Below are 13,355 nucleotides of genomic sequence, written 5' to 3'. Positions count from 1 at the left end.
AGAGACGACCCTTATTCCACAATTCATGTAATTATGAGATCATTACGTTTTATGTTATCAAAAATGACCGCGTTTACAAGAGACGATTTTATCTTTGATGATATGTGGCAAAAACGAAAGCGTACAGGAAAGGATAAAATAAAATTAATCTTATAATTCGAGGAAACAAATGTGCGTCATCGGGGTCCACCTTGGTTAATTATTGATTTAATCAGAAATCATATAACGACAGAGAGGTCCGATTTCACAGACGCGTTCCTGTTTCACCAGGAACTCTGAATTCTACTTACGATATCTTCGCGTGCACTCATCCTGCGATCTGAATAATTCATGATCGCAAACGTTGCCATTTGGACCGTTTTCAACGCAGAATACCGAACCATGCTTCATCCACGATCTTCCAATACGACTCTATTTACATATTTCCGTATCACTTGGACGAATCATAAGTTTCCCCGGTATCACCCTGCTCCAGTTTTCCCTGAGCCCAAAGGGGCTCTTCACCGTTGAAACGCGAACAACTATCGCGCCCGTTCAGCGACCGAACCGGCGACATGAAATCTCGAATGTATCTCCTTTTACCTAATATCGTTTCGCGATTCGATGGTATCGTATTTGTTGGCCTCAATTATTTTACTGGGTCACCATCGAGGAGGATACATATTTATTTTACCATTATTCCTCGCAACTTTTTAACGACCTACGTGAAATTTGCTGAAATAAATGACCTCCACATATAACAATTTAAATATCCACGCGTACTCTACCTTCCTCCCTGTTTTTTACCAGACTCTAGTGATCGATCGTCCCGAATATCGATCCTCCTCGAGCATCGTTTTAATTCATCCGAAAGCCGACGAGGCCCGCCCCGAGAACGCTTCCTCTCGGACATCCGCGTCGGCCGTACTGGCGAAAAAATTAAAAAAAAAAAAAAAAGAAAAAAAAAGGATGAAGAAGAAGTAATCGCGTCTAGCAGGATCAATGCTCGTGCAGTCGGCGACCAGTTCAAATTTCCAACCCCGCGCCTCTCTTCAGAGAAGGTACAAGTCCACCCCGGCCTCCCCGCGTTGGCACACGGGGTGGCCCGGTGTGTCGTGGCCAGGTAAGGGGCAGCTGTCCACCAGGTGCCACTCTCCTCTCCACTATTTATTGTTCGAGCAGTAGAGGGGATAGATGAACGGTGATTGGTCGATGGCTCGCGCGCGGCTCGGCGATACTCTGGCGCTCGGTGGAGGAGCCGTCAGTCGTCCCTGGCCGTTCGAGGGGCACGCAAGCGTTTACTATCCGCGTATCGTTCGCTTGCCTCCTCTCTTCTTCGTGTCACGCGGTCTCGAATCCTTCTTTCTCCCTCAACCCTTTCACGTAAACATCAGGAGCCCTCTGAATAAAATTCCGAGTGTGTGCCGAAGGAAAGAAGTCAACGTATTTCTTCAGACTTCTATCCGTCTATCGTCAAAAGTCTTATGTTCGGACATATTCGCGATTAATCAGTGTGCTAATCGATGTGCGATCAGTGATAATTACATTAAAAAGCCGGTGTTCTCGTACGGCAATCGCGATTCCGTCCCTCCTAGTCTCGTGTCTCGATCGGCCTACCCTACCATCGGGATCTCACGGCTGCTCTCGTCACCTCGAGAGCACCACGGCAACATTTATGGGGGCGTCGTGCGCGGTCAAGGGCAGCAAGAGCCACCCCTGTCACTGCTGCAGCCACCTCGCCAGTCCCGGCGCGAGCGTGCAACAGCAGCAGCAGCAGCAGCAGCAGCATCACCACCACCGCCATCACCACCATCATCACGAGACACACCACCAGCACCATCATCACCATCAGCCCGCGGGCAAGCAACCCTCTGCCGAGCTCCAGCAGCCCACGCAGAACAACAACAACGATTGCAACATACTGGCACCGTTGCGCAGCAAGATGAAGGTCCTCAAGAAATTGAAACGCAAGATGGGCTTAGGTGAGCCACACCCCCCCCACCACTTTTATCATTTTTCCATATTTTTCTTACATTTTTTTTTTTTCCTCCTTTTTGGAGATTATTCTCTGTCGAGTTCGTGCGGTTGCTAGGAGCTCCGATCGACTCGCGAGAGCGGTGCGTTTCTGAATCGATAGGGTGCACTGCACTGATACACATTTCCCTACACTGTACAAACTTTAGTTTGTAAAATAATTTGTGATATTCAACCCTCTTGTTACTATGATTAAATAAAAAAAATTAAATGATAGTCTTTTGAATAATTCATTTTTGAAAAAAAGAAATAGATAATATAATAATTCTATTGGAATTTTCAATTGCTAATTGAACCTAGAATTTTTCACCCTTTCATAATTAAAAATGACTATAGTCATAATGTATTCTAATAGTACCTACAGCTGTTCATATTTTCCCTACTAAGAATGACTATAGTCATTTAGAACTGATCACCTGTTACATATGGAAAAATGAACGAAGATTGAAAACTGTATCTCTACTTACTATTAATGTTAGAGAAATTTTATACTCGAAGTTCGTGGATGATTTAATCGCAATCGAGGTTGACATGACTCGCGCATTGAAATCGCCTGGTGAAATTAAGCCAGCCATAATTTCCTCGTGGAACCAAGTCCGGTTCCAAAGTGACGAGGGTGGCCAATGGGTGCTTTTGTCACCAGTAATAAGAACACACTGATATCGTAACAGTACTTTCGTCTCGGCTTTCACGGGTCTTACGTGTATCTTTAAGATTCGTCCAAGTGCTACATCCTCCTTTAACAAAATGTGAAACATCAGACTTCTGTTTAAATTTGATAAAATATGCAATCCAGAGAATGAAAGCAGGAAGAGATTGTATCAAACACTGTATCAGCAGTGATAAAATGTCAATATTTCCGTTGCAAATATATTGAAAAAACAACGATGACCCAGTTTCCACTGTACAAGAGCAACTTCATTAGCGGTCGGTGCATCAAAGAAGCACCTGATAATAATCTCGAGATAAACTTAGCCTCTCTGCTTGCAATAATTTAAAATTCATCTCGGGGGATCCCCTTTGTCGGAACACCATCTATCTTTAAATATACATATATTTTACCCAGATCTTTACAACATTTACTCTTTCATGTTTCTTCTTCGTTATCTGGTTTCCTCTTTAAAAAATCCGATTCTAAATCATTTCAATTACAACGTGTTATAATACACACAGCTGTTGGCCGAAGGAGAGGGTTGGTTTTAGGATGTTTCCGACGGGTATACACAGATCTTCTATTTTCGTACTTCCACTTTCTCTGGTCGATTTCGTGTTCGGTTCAGAGACATCGAGCGTTCGGAAGTTGAAGAGGAACGACAGAATCGTGAGCGTTGAATAGAGTGAATCGGAGTATTCTTAGCTACTTACACGATCCACTTTTGCATCTCGAGGACGTTAAAGATTGCACGGTTTATTCACGGAAAATCCGATAACCCATATAGTCAGGTCGGTGTAAATGTTTCGTTCGTTAATCAGACGAAGGATAAATGTTTTATAAATATCTGTTAATAACGATTCAGCTGTTGAACGAGCTATTAAAAATGAATTCACGCCTAGCTTGTACTTGTAAAGGAGGATGAATTTATCATTTCCTCTTTCGAATTATTCTATGATACCTACTCGAAGTAATTAATAAATTAATTGGAGATAATATACAAATTTTTCAGCTGTTGAAACTACCCCTTTTAGAATTCTCGATAAATCATCGAAGAGGATGCTTTCTTCTTATCGAGAGACGTTTCCGAACAGAGTCTGGTTTCAGAGAAGTTTCCCAGTAACCCCGATATTAATATTCCAACAGGATGGTGGTGTTCCTTCCGTTCGAGCAGAAGCAGGACTAGAGACACAATGGAAAGTAGGTCGTTGAAAGAGAGTCCTACCGGTCGGGAGTCGTCATTTCCTGCGTTATTTTCGCGCAACCCCCCTTCGGTTGCCTCGTTTCCGTCGTTTTCCATCGAACAACAGCCAGATATCGCGCTTATCCGCGATTCTGTCACAGGGCTGGATTTGTATCGTCGCGGTTCCAGTTCCTCGTTGACCGACTTTCCTCTCAATGGATGATTTGCCAGCCAGAGAAAGGCAAAGAGATTGGATCACCAGAGGGCTCGTTTACTTCTTTTCTTTCATCTCGTGTTCAATTACTTCGTCCTACACCATCAGGAATAATTTCAATCCAGCACTTTGATATGAAATATTTTAAATCAAAATTTTCTCATTTTTATTATTTATAGAAGAGAATTTCTAATAATACTGGGGATGGATTTCTGTGAAAATCTTAGGTGTTAAATTTTGAAATTCGTCGAGGAAAAAAGATAGTAAGAATCGCAGTGTTACTTTGAAGAGAAAGTCCTCCAGCAACAGTCTTCATTTCCACCCTCGATGTTCAGCTATCTGTCACAGGGGTGGATTTGTATCGTCGCGGTTGGCGCGCGTCGTTGACCGACTTTTTTTTCCCTCAATGCGTGATTTGCCAGTCGGCCAACGACAGTCGCACACAGGCAACGAGAGAGATATTCGTTCCACCAGAAGAGAACATTCTATCCCGTTGCTCCTCTCCTCTCGTCTCGTCTCTTTCCATACCTCGCACGTTTTCCTTCGTTCCAGTCACCCTTCAACGTATCTCCCGTTGCACCCCGTTCTCATCAGATGTCTGTTGTTCCCGGCCGCGTGACGAGCCTTTTTCTAAGAACGGCTGTTCCATTGTCAGCAACAGCTTTCGCGAAGTGGAAACTCTCTCTTTCTCTTTTTCCCTACTCGGCCAACTTTTGTCTTCCGCCAGCCAAGCCTGGCCCCTTTCTCCACCCCCGCGGACCACCTCGCGCCACCGAATCTTTCACGAATTTCAGATGCAACAATGCGCGCCCGGACAAAGACTTCCTCCTAGTCTGGGTCGCGACCGATTATTCGAAAAAATCTTCACCAGACTATGTTTCGCCGAGCATCGCGCTTTTTCTCCCTTCTTTTTCCCCAGTTTTCTGGGTCGCCTCTGAGACAGCTAGGGGTTGCCTCGGCGACACAGGGGTAGTTTGATTGATATTCTCGTAGCGATCTGAATTTTCGGAAGATTTGCATTAATACATTTGGGTCACAACTCTGGAATCTTTTTTTTTTCATTTTCTGGCTCACTTCGGAGGCACCAAAGGGTTGTTTTGATGATACGAGAGTTCTATTTTTAACATTATGTCGGTAGACTTTTTGGGTCGCGAGACAACGAAAAATTATTTCGCTTGGGTATAAAGGGAGATAGGTTGTATCGATGTCGGGTCGGGGGGGTAATTTTCTTCTGTACCGTGATTGAATGGAGTTGGTATCAATATTCCAAGCTAGATGTTTGTGTGATTGATTGTTTGAGAATGGAAAAACGTTTCAGAGTTATAGATTGTACATACAATGAAGCCGTTCTTCTATTTTCTCGACTGGTTCACATTCCTCTATAATCGATCGATTGAAATCTGGAGCTGTTTCCTCGATGATTCAACGTCCTTCCGAATCAGTGTTTCTCAACTGTTCCAAAACAGCAATTTACGATTAAATTGAAAAAAAAAAAGAAATTTACAGTGGTTAAGTAAATATAATCAAAAGAGGTTTCGTGATAAATAAATGAAGGCTCTGTGCTACCCTTGTGGAGATCTCGAAATTTAACGATGCTTCGATTCTCAGAGGACCAAAAGGTCACAGCTGCTCCATTTTTCATCTTTTTTTTTTCCTTGTTCAGTTGCTCGCCTTTACGTGTCAACAAGTTTTCCTTAATGGAGAGGGTTCAAGAGACCAACGCTGCGAGCCTTTTCGCGGTGGCACATTGTGGGAGGTCTCTGAACCGTGTTCCTTAAAACATTTATACGCGCACTTCGTAAAACATTATTCTTGGCCGTCTTCCCTTCTTTCTTCTCTATTCATTAGAAGAAATTTATAACCCAATTAGATACACACTTTCCTCCTTATAATTAAGAGCAATTAAAAATATAATATTGTTAAGTAAAATGGTTTCTGTCAATTTCGGAACATTAAATTTCGAATTCACGAAGAGAGATCGAAGAAGCGATGTCCGGTGACTTTAATGCCCGCACTGGCGGTATATCTCGATTTGAAAAGCGAAAGATTCTCGTCTCTCACGAAATTCGCGTTCGGCTCGATTATTCTTCAGGGGTAGCAGCTGTTCTCGGTCAACCCTCGTTCCTCCCCCAAAAGGAAAAGAAGACGGTTCTTCTTACCCTGCGAGCCGGAACAGCTGACGAGCCTTTAAATTTTCGATGCTGCCTTTTTACCTGGGCTCACGTTGCAACGAACAACGTCGCTTCCTCTCTTGGATCTCGAATCGCACCGTGCGGTCATTATCCGGACAATAAACCCGAGGAACGGGCTTACTTTCGATCGAACAGCTTCGATACAGCTGAATAAAAGTATCTTCATATTCAAGTGTGAACCAAGTGTAATATCCGCTATTTAATTGTCCAATTCAATTTAATTCGTAAAGAGATATTAAAAAAAAGATCGTTCCTCGAGTTCTGGTCGCGAGTAACAGCGGTTCCTGGGATGGTTCTTAGTGTCCACGGGTTATTCCTCTCCGTTTCTCGTTCATTCCCGGTTTTTCTTCCTCTTTTTGCCGTGGTGAATCACTACTCGCCTCTGCGCAGAGATTCTCAGTCGCAGGTGGAGGAGTCGCGCGATGCAAATAAACGAACGGCTCCGACACGACACGTGTTACGAACGTTGCGGGCTCCACGCGGCTTTCTTCGAGGAGGAAAAGATTGCAGCTAACCGTGACTCATGTGCCGTTTAACATCGAACGGTGAGCTGTTCGAAAGGTGGTCTCGTGACGAAATTGCTGGACAAACGCGATATTGCGTAACTCGAATGTCGTTGAACAATAATCTCTTTCGATGCTTATTACCATTCAGCTGTTTTCCTTATTATCTTTAGCTAATTAAAATAAACGTCTTCAGCGTTTAATCTTTGAACAGTGGATCATTGAGATATAGGAATAATTTAAATTTAATTTTTAACCATCTTTCATTTCCATTCTTTAAATTTTCTAAATTAAAAAGGAAGGATTTAAATTTTAAAAAATTATTGCAAATTAAGTTTAGAGGGTTTGGGTCATGATTGCCCCACGTCATATGGATTACTTTTCTATCAATTTGATCTTTGGAGTTAATTTTAAAGGATGCTTCTCTCATCGAGAAGAAGTATCCAGCCTCTTCCAGCAGACCGATCACTGACCGTCCTCACTGACTGGTCCCACCATTTCTTAGTGTGCGTTCACACTCGTCCACCCACTTTCCGCTTCGCCAGTGTGACGTCACAACATCGCGAATAAGACCCGTCTTTGTTCCCACAAGCTATTCGCGAACCGGTTTACCGATGGTTCCGCGTCAGTCGTGTCAGCTGGTCAGGACCCGTTTAAATCGGTTACCAGCAGTCTTTTATTTTACAGGGATCGGACATTCCACCCGATCCTTCCACTTGGTGGCTGCTAGAAACCTTCATTCGGTAGCCATACTTATTTGCAACTTACCAAAATTTCTCGATTTTTTGGAATTTTTATTTTCCATGAAAATATAGGCTTTACGTGCGAGTTCCATTTTTCGAATTTTGAAATTTAAATTTTTGCAAATTGATAAATGACTGTACCTTAGCACTCTCCTAGATAATCAAAGACCAGGGTAGATTTACTCCTCCTTTCCAGGTTAATCCTTCTTTATCTTGACTCAGCTGTTTGGTAAATGGACGTCCTTTTGTCTTCCACTATCTCCCGAAGATCGTGTAAACTATAACATAAATATTGCGAAACTCCGAGAAGGAAATTCTCTGGTTAATCTCCGAACGATTTAGATAAAGCTCAGTGTTTTACTAAGGATAAGTTGCCCTTTGGAATTGTTTCTCTACCCCGGGGCATTATTCAGCTATTTCGTAGTTTTTCGTGCTTCCTGTTCGGCAGATAGGAGGAACGGAAACGAGGTTGAATCACGAACCGGAAATTCGCGTCATCGGCGTAACGTACCTGAACGGTATCGCGTCAGAAATGGTTTTCGATCTGGAAACGAACAATCTGCTTACCTTTTCCGGCTCCCTTTTGTCGAGATGTTCCATTCGTGAGATTCTGCGTCCACGCTGCGATCGTTCACCTCTCACCTTTACCCTGAAATCATATCGATCGGTCAGTCGAACCGTGAAAAGATAATTAAACTGCTGTAATTGACTCTGGTTGACTTTTATAAGAATTCGCTTTGCGTCGAATGAAATTTCATGAAAGTTACGATTTCACTTGGAGTTTAATTTAAAAAGAAATAAAGACCCCCGTACCGTCTGTAATAATTAAGTTGCAAATGTGATATTATTACGAGACCAACCATCGTGTTATGGAAATGAAAGAAACTGTTAAATAAATACCGCACGCGAGGAAATTATGCGATTTCCATGAGGGAAACTCGATGGGATGGTAGGTCGAGATACATGCATTTGGAGCTCGAGGAAGCAAGGTGCGTGAACACCCTAGAGTGGAGCACGTGCACGTTCTAAGGTACTAGCACCGGAAGTGACGGCCAACGGAGACTTAATCGTGCGGGTACATAAGCAAACTTGGCCTCTAACGTACGCACGTGTTCGAGGCCCCGTGGAAATTCGTGAGTTCAACGAGACGTGTCTTTCGAGCATCCTGAAAACAGCGTCTTTTATCTATGCTCCGTAATTCCCTCGTTCGTTCAACCTGCATCACCATCGTGATCTCGATTTTTCTTATTTCACCTAATCTATCCTCGAGGATCTTTCCTCGTTTAACTGAATTTAATCGGAAAGATAGGAGTGTTTTATGTTTGGAAAAACTATTATGCTGTTTAAACGAAGTTGAACGATCTTAGATTTATATATCCGAGTTTTTCAAATTGATCTAGCCCAAAGTAAATATTTTCTTAAATACTATTTTAAGATGGGAATACACTCGTTATTATTACACGTCGGACCTGAAAATCTGAAATTTCTGAAAACTCGAGCTGTTGAGAGGCTTCCATTTAATTTTCCTCTCGCTTGAACACGTTCGAAAATAAATGTTCGCCGTTGAAACGGATCGCCAGCTGACTTGAAGAGTTGCTTGCAGCCACGTTCGAGCTACCGAACATCTGTCGTCGATAGAAGTGCTTCCAGAAGAAGCGTACAACGAGCTAGGAGAGCTTTTCGAGCAGTTCATTTGGTAACCATTAGTAGCCTCTGCTTCTCGATTGACTACTTGAAACTAAAGGGTGGAACTCCCGCTTTTATATACGTATCGATTAAACCAAGCCAACCTATATTTATTTCCTAGAAGACGGATGCAATTTGTCAGTGTCGGAATTAGGGCCGGAGAGTCGGCGACGCATCGGTGCACTTAAGCTTTGAACCTCAGAAATTTCAAGCCTTTGGGCATGGAAATTTGAAAATTCGGAGATTATAAATTTGGAAATTTTTTGGATTATTTGAAAGTTAACGAACGAGAGAAAGAAATGAATTTTCCGGATAGTCAGAGTGAAAGAAAAACACAGAGTTTGTTCACGGTAGGACAAAAGCAATCCACGACCGTTCGATCTCAGACTTTTTTTCCTACAATGCATTTTTCTCGCGTCGCGACGCGTCGCGTCGTCTCGAACGTCGAGAACGGAGAACCCCTCGTGGAGATTTATCGAGGTTGCCTCTTTAAGGCTTCCTTTTTCTTCCACGGATGCTCCACTGCACCCGCGAGCGTTCGTCGTGCTTTTAATGGAACAAACGTTGAGACACCGAGGCGAAGCCATTTTTCAAGTCGAGAGCATTCGTCTGGCAGCCTCTGGGCTTCTGCCTATCAATTCAACAATGCCGTTGCTCGCGATAAATTTCAGTTGAGAGACGGCTCTGTCGTCGAATCGCCAACCTCCTAAACTTTTCATACTAATTTCTTTTTAATCTTTCCCTCCTCATTTTTACCATGTATCACATTGTCTCCTTCCTTTTGTCCGACCAGTTTGATTGATTATAATGCTGATGTATTTATGGCGTTTGAAACACGCGTTACTGGAATGACAAAATTCAATTTTCCAATTTATCAAAAATTATTTTCAAATTATTCCACATCCCACCAAGTATCCTACCTCGATCATAATGTTTTTATCCACCAATCCAGATTAATCTTCTTCCATTGTTCCTTTTCGCTCTTATCATCCACTAGAAAAGATGAGTCATTTTTCCGAGCAAAGTTAGTTACGACCAACAATGGCTCTCCCCAGTCTGTAAGATTGACTTTTTTAAGGGACGTGTCCCTCTCCAGCCCTTGGCGCGTATTACTCCTGGGAGCCTCTACACTTTAATGGAACAAATGTCGCGAAACCACAAATCGAAATGGGCGAACAATGAAGGCTCGTCGTTTTTTTTTCTTTACAGCTCGTCGATTTTCAATCACAAATTTCATCGAGTATCTCTTTATTTTAAATATCCTCCTAAAATCCTTTCATTCGCACGCAAGCTTAATTTTAATTGAGCCATAAGTTTTCTCCAGATAATAATCTTCAAACACGCAGGAATTAGTAGATTTAGATTATGCTTGCACGCAGAAAGAGGTGATAGCGATGAATTATTAATTTCATCAGATTAAGGCTAGGTGTGCATACAGCGGATCTAAGTGTTTCGAGATCTTATAACTTCGCAGGTTTTCCATGCAATATGGGGGGTAAAAAGGCATTGAAGAAAACTGATACCATCAACGGGAGACTTAATTTTCCTGTGCACGTGTCTTCGTATTTATTCGGAGGAAGTTTCAAGAAGGTCATGAAAATTAATTATCGGGTTTCCTTAGCGGTACCTATTATTAAATTAAATTGTTAGGTGTATTAAGTAGTATTTTTATTTTTAACGAACTTTGTTATGGGTATCTAAATTAATTTTCTGCACGGTAACGTGCGATACCCACAAAATAAAACCATGAAACAACCCTTCGAATCATCCACCCTTCGCCAATCCTCTCCAAAATTAAAACTCTCTGAAAGGTCCTCGATCCTTTTAAAAAGCTCCAAAAAAGACCCTCTTTCGTTACAACCTGCTTCAAGTATCTCCGAGTGGTTTCATTAAAACTTTAGCCAAAAACTGGCCAAGTAGCCGGTTCCAATTAAAACTCTTCCCGAGGTATATACGCGTTCTTCGTCAACTATGGTGGAAACGCTGCTGGATTCTTGCAGTTCCCCGTTGATTGCGCGACACCGGGCTTGACCCTTTCTTCGCCCACCATCGAAAAGACGGTGTTTGTGTCACGGCCCACGCTCAATTGGTCGCCGTGGCGCCTCAACGAGACGAGTCAACGACTGAATAGGAACTGGCAGATGATTTAATTGTCACGTGTCAAAGTTCAAACATCGCGGAACGTGCGATCAGCGGCTCTCAACACTCCCTCCCACGCGTTCACGTCTCTACGTGGTCATCTTATCGTTGCTAATCGCAGGATGTACGCCGGAATTGATATAATTGTACCAATTAACTGTGTCGGCTCGAGGATCCTCGCTTATTACTAATCTCTCGGCGAGGATTAGTAAATTTGTGCGGAGATCTTGAGTGGCCTGTTGGAGACCAATTTTGGGTCGTTTTAAGATCGATCGATTGATTCGAAATTAATTAAATGGAAATTTATGTGGAAATTTTGGGCCGGCTGTTGGGGACATTGGATATTGATTACCAAACCAGTCAAAATCAATTTTATCAAGGTATTATTGCTGGAATGTATAGTGTTAATTGAATCGTTAGAATTTTATTAGAGTTGATTTTTAACATTTAAGGGTATTCACTTTTTGTAATCAAAAAACTATCTCGAAAATGTGTTTGTATGGGTAGTGAGAACCACGGTGAACCATTGACCCCCGTAAACCGAGAAAGTTTCCTGGTGAACAGAGAGCAACGAGAGCAATAGACGGTGGATGAGTAAAAAGTCTCTAAGACAGTGGTCGTCTTAATCTACTCGTGTACACATCTCCCTTCTTCGTGTCCTCCAATTATACCATATAACCAGCTTTTCTTCTCAACCTGGAAAGTCGAATGACCCGGTCCGGACGTTGACGGACAGTCCTCGATAACATCAAAAGTCCACTCGAACCGAGGAACATTTTGTCCCCGCCGTGATTAAGCCTCTGTCCTCGTTAATGCAAATCGACCTCATCCTCGTCGACTATCACGCTCCTCGAACCGGTCATCTCTCCTCTTTCACAAGGAAAACTCTGGACAAATTTGTCCTGGCAGATCTGACATTTAGCTATTCCGAGTATTATAAAAATTCATTTATTTAGCCACTCAATTATGGCATAGTGATAATTTAAATTATCACAAATGGCACTTTATCATTTTCTTCTTTTTTCTTCCGGAGATAAAATGCAAAGTAGAAGGAAAAGTTTCAGTACTTAAAGTTTAAGGACTTAACGAGAAAAGGGGAAGAAAAGTGGAAAAGTAATCGAAGCGTGAAAACTTTGAACACGCTAATGGCTCGTTCGAGCATTTTAGAGCAATTTACACGGAAGAATTATACAGGCAGATTCATTGGGTTCTTACGGGGATAAGCTTGACGGCCCATCTGCCACGATATCCTGAAGGGAAGTTGCCGGTTTCTCGACGTGCTTCCCCTTGCACGTGATCCCTTCTTTTCCTGCTTCCTTCCTGCGGCAAGCACTAGGAGGCTGCACTTTGTACTAACACAAAAAATATCCCGTACGAGCTTGTGGGAATTCACATGCAAATCGCGATAACAAGAAGGTGCCTTTTCCTTTCGTGGAGCACGTGCAAAATACCATCTGTTCGCAGGTATGGAAATTCGACTCCTTTCATCATCCCCTCTTCGATTTATCATGAAATTTTCTAAAATTAGTGGTAGAATTCCGACAGAAATTTTTCACCTATCGTTCGTCGATCAGCCGACAAACATTAATGGAAAGGTACTCGAGATAAATCGACAGACCTCCTCTAAAAGCTATCGAAGTTCCGCTTATCGATCCGCCAACGCCAATAGCGTTTTTATTTCTCCTATTTTCTTCGAATGATAAATTTCCAAATTTTATTTAAAAATAATGGCACTGACAAGGAAGGATATCTCTTTGTTATAAATCTTTACTCGGGAAATTTGAAAATTAATTTCAATTAATAATTCCAGCCTTAGCAACGGGCCTTGAGAAAAAGATCAGTCTCAATTCGTTTTATCGCAGAAGGGTCAATCGGTACTTTCCCCTGGTTGGAAAGCGAAAAATGGCTAAAACATCCCCGAGAGGGAGTGGCGTGTATCCAGGCGGTTGCGACAGAGGCTGAAAGCTTCGCGGAGCTTTTAGCGGCGCTGTCTATAGAGCTTGCATATCGTTATCAACCCCCTGACAACA

General features: G+C 42.5%; 2 protein-coding genes across 6 annotated transcripts in view; one reads left to right on the top strand and one right to left on the bottom strand.

Moving 5' to 3' along the window:
- LOC117603741 (ras-related and estrogen-regulated growth inhibitor) overlaps positions 1-13,355 on the bottom strand; it is a 157,035-nt gene that overhangs the window by 17,003 nt on the left and 126,677 nt on the right. For 2 of the 4 annotated variants that reach the window (XR_013062966.1, XR_013062967.1), the window contains exons 10-11: positions 8,068-8,149; positions 7,642-7,778 (exon numbers count right to left, since the gene is read on the bottom strand). The gene's annotated coding sequence lies outside the window, so the exon portion shown is untranslated. Of the gene's footprint in view, positions 1-1,951; positions 7,779-8,067; positions 8,150-13,355 lie in introns of those variants that run through there. The other 2 variants (XR_013062968.1, XR_013062969.1) reach the window with 1 other exon arrangement.
- neur (E3 ubiquitin-protein ligase neur) overlaps positions 1-13,355 on the top strand; it is a 60,354-nt gene that overhangs the window by 27,663 nt on the left and 19,336 nt on the right. The window contains exon 1 of one of the 2 annotated variants that reach the window (XM_034323151.2): positions 1,655-1,961. The exons of the other annotated variant lie outside the window; for it this stretch is intronic. Within the exon in view, the coding sequence (XP_034179042.2) occupies positions 1,655-1,961 (307 nt within the window). Of the gene's footprint in view, positions 1-1,654; positions 1,962-13,355 lie in introns of those variants that run through there. 2 annotated transcript variants of the gene reach the window in all.

This window comes from Osmia lignaria, chromosome 11, assembly GCF_051020975.1.
Source record: "Osmia lignaria lignaria isolate PbOS001 chromosome 11, iyOsmLign1, whole genome shotgun sequence".
In the NCBI taxonomy this organism is placed as follows: Eukaryota; Metazoa; Arthropoda; class Insecta; order Hymenoptera; family Megachilidae; genus Osmia; species Osmia lignaria.
Note: the sequence above shows the minus strand (reverse complement) of the source record. Positions and strands in the feature narration are given on the sequence as shown.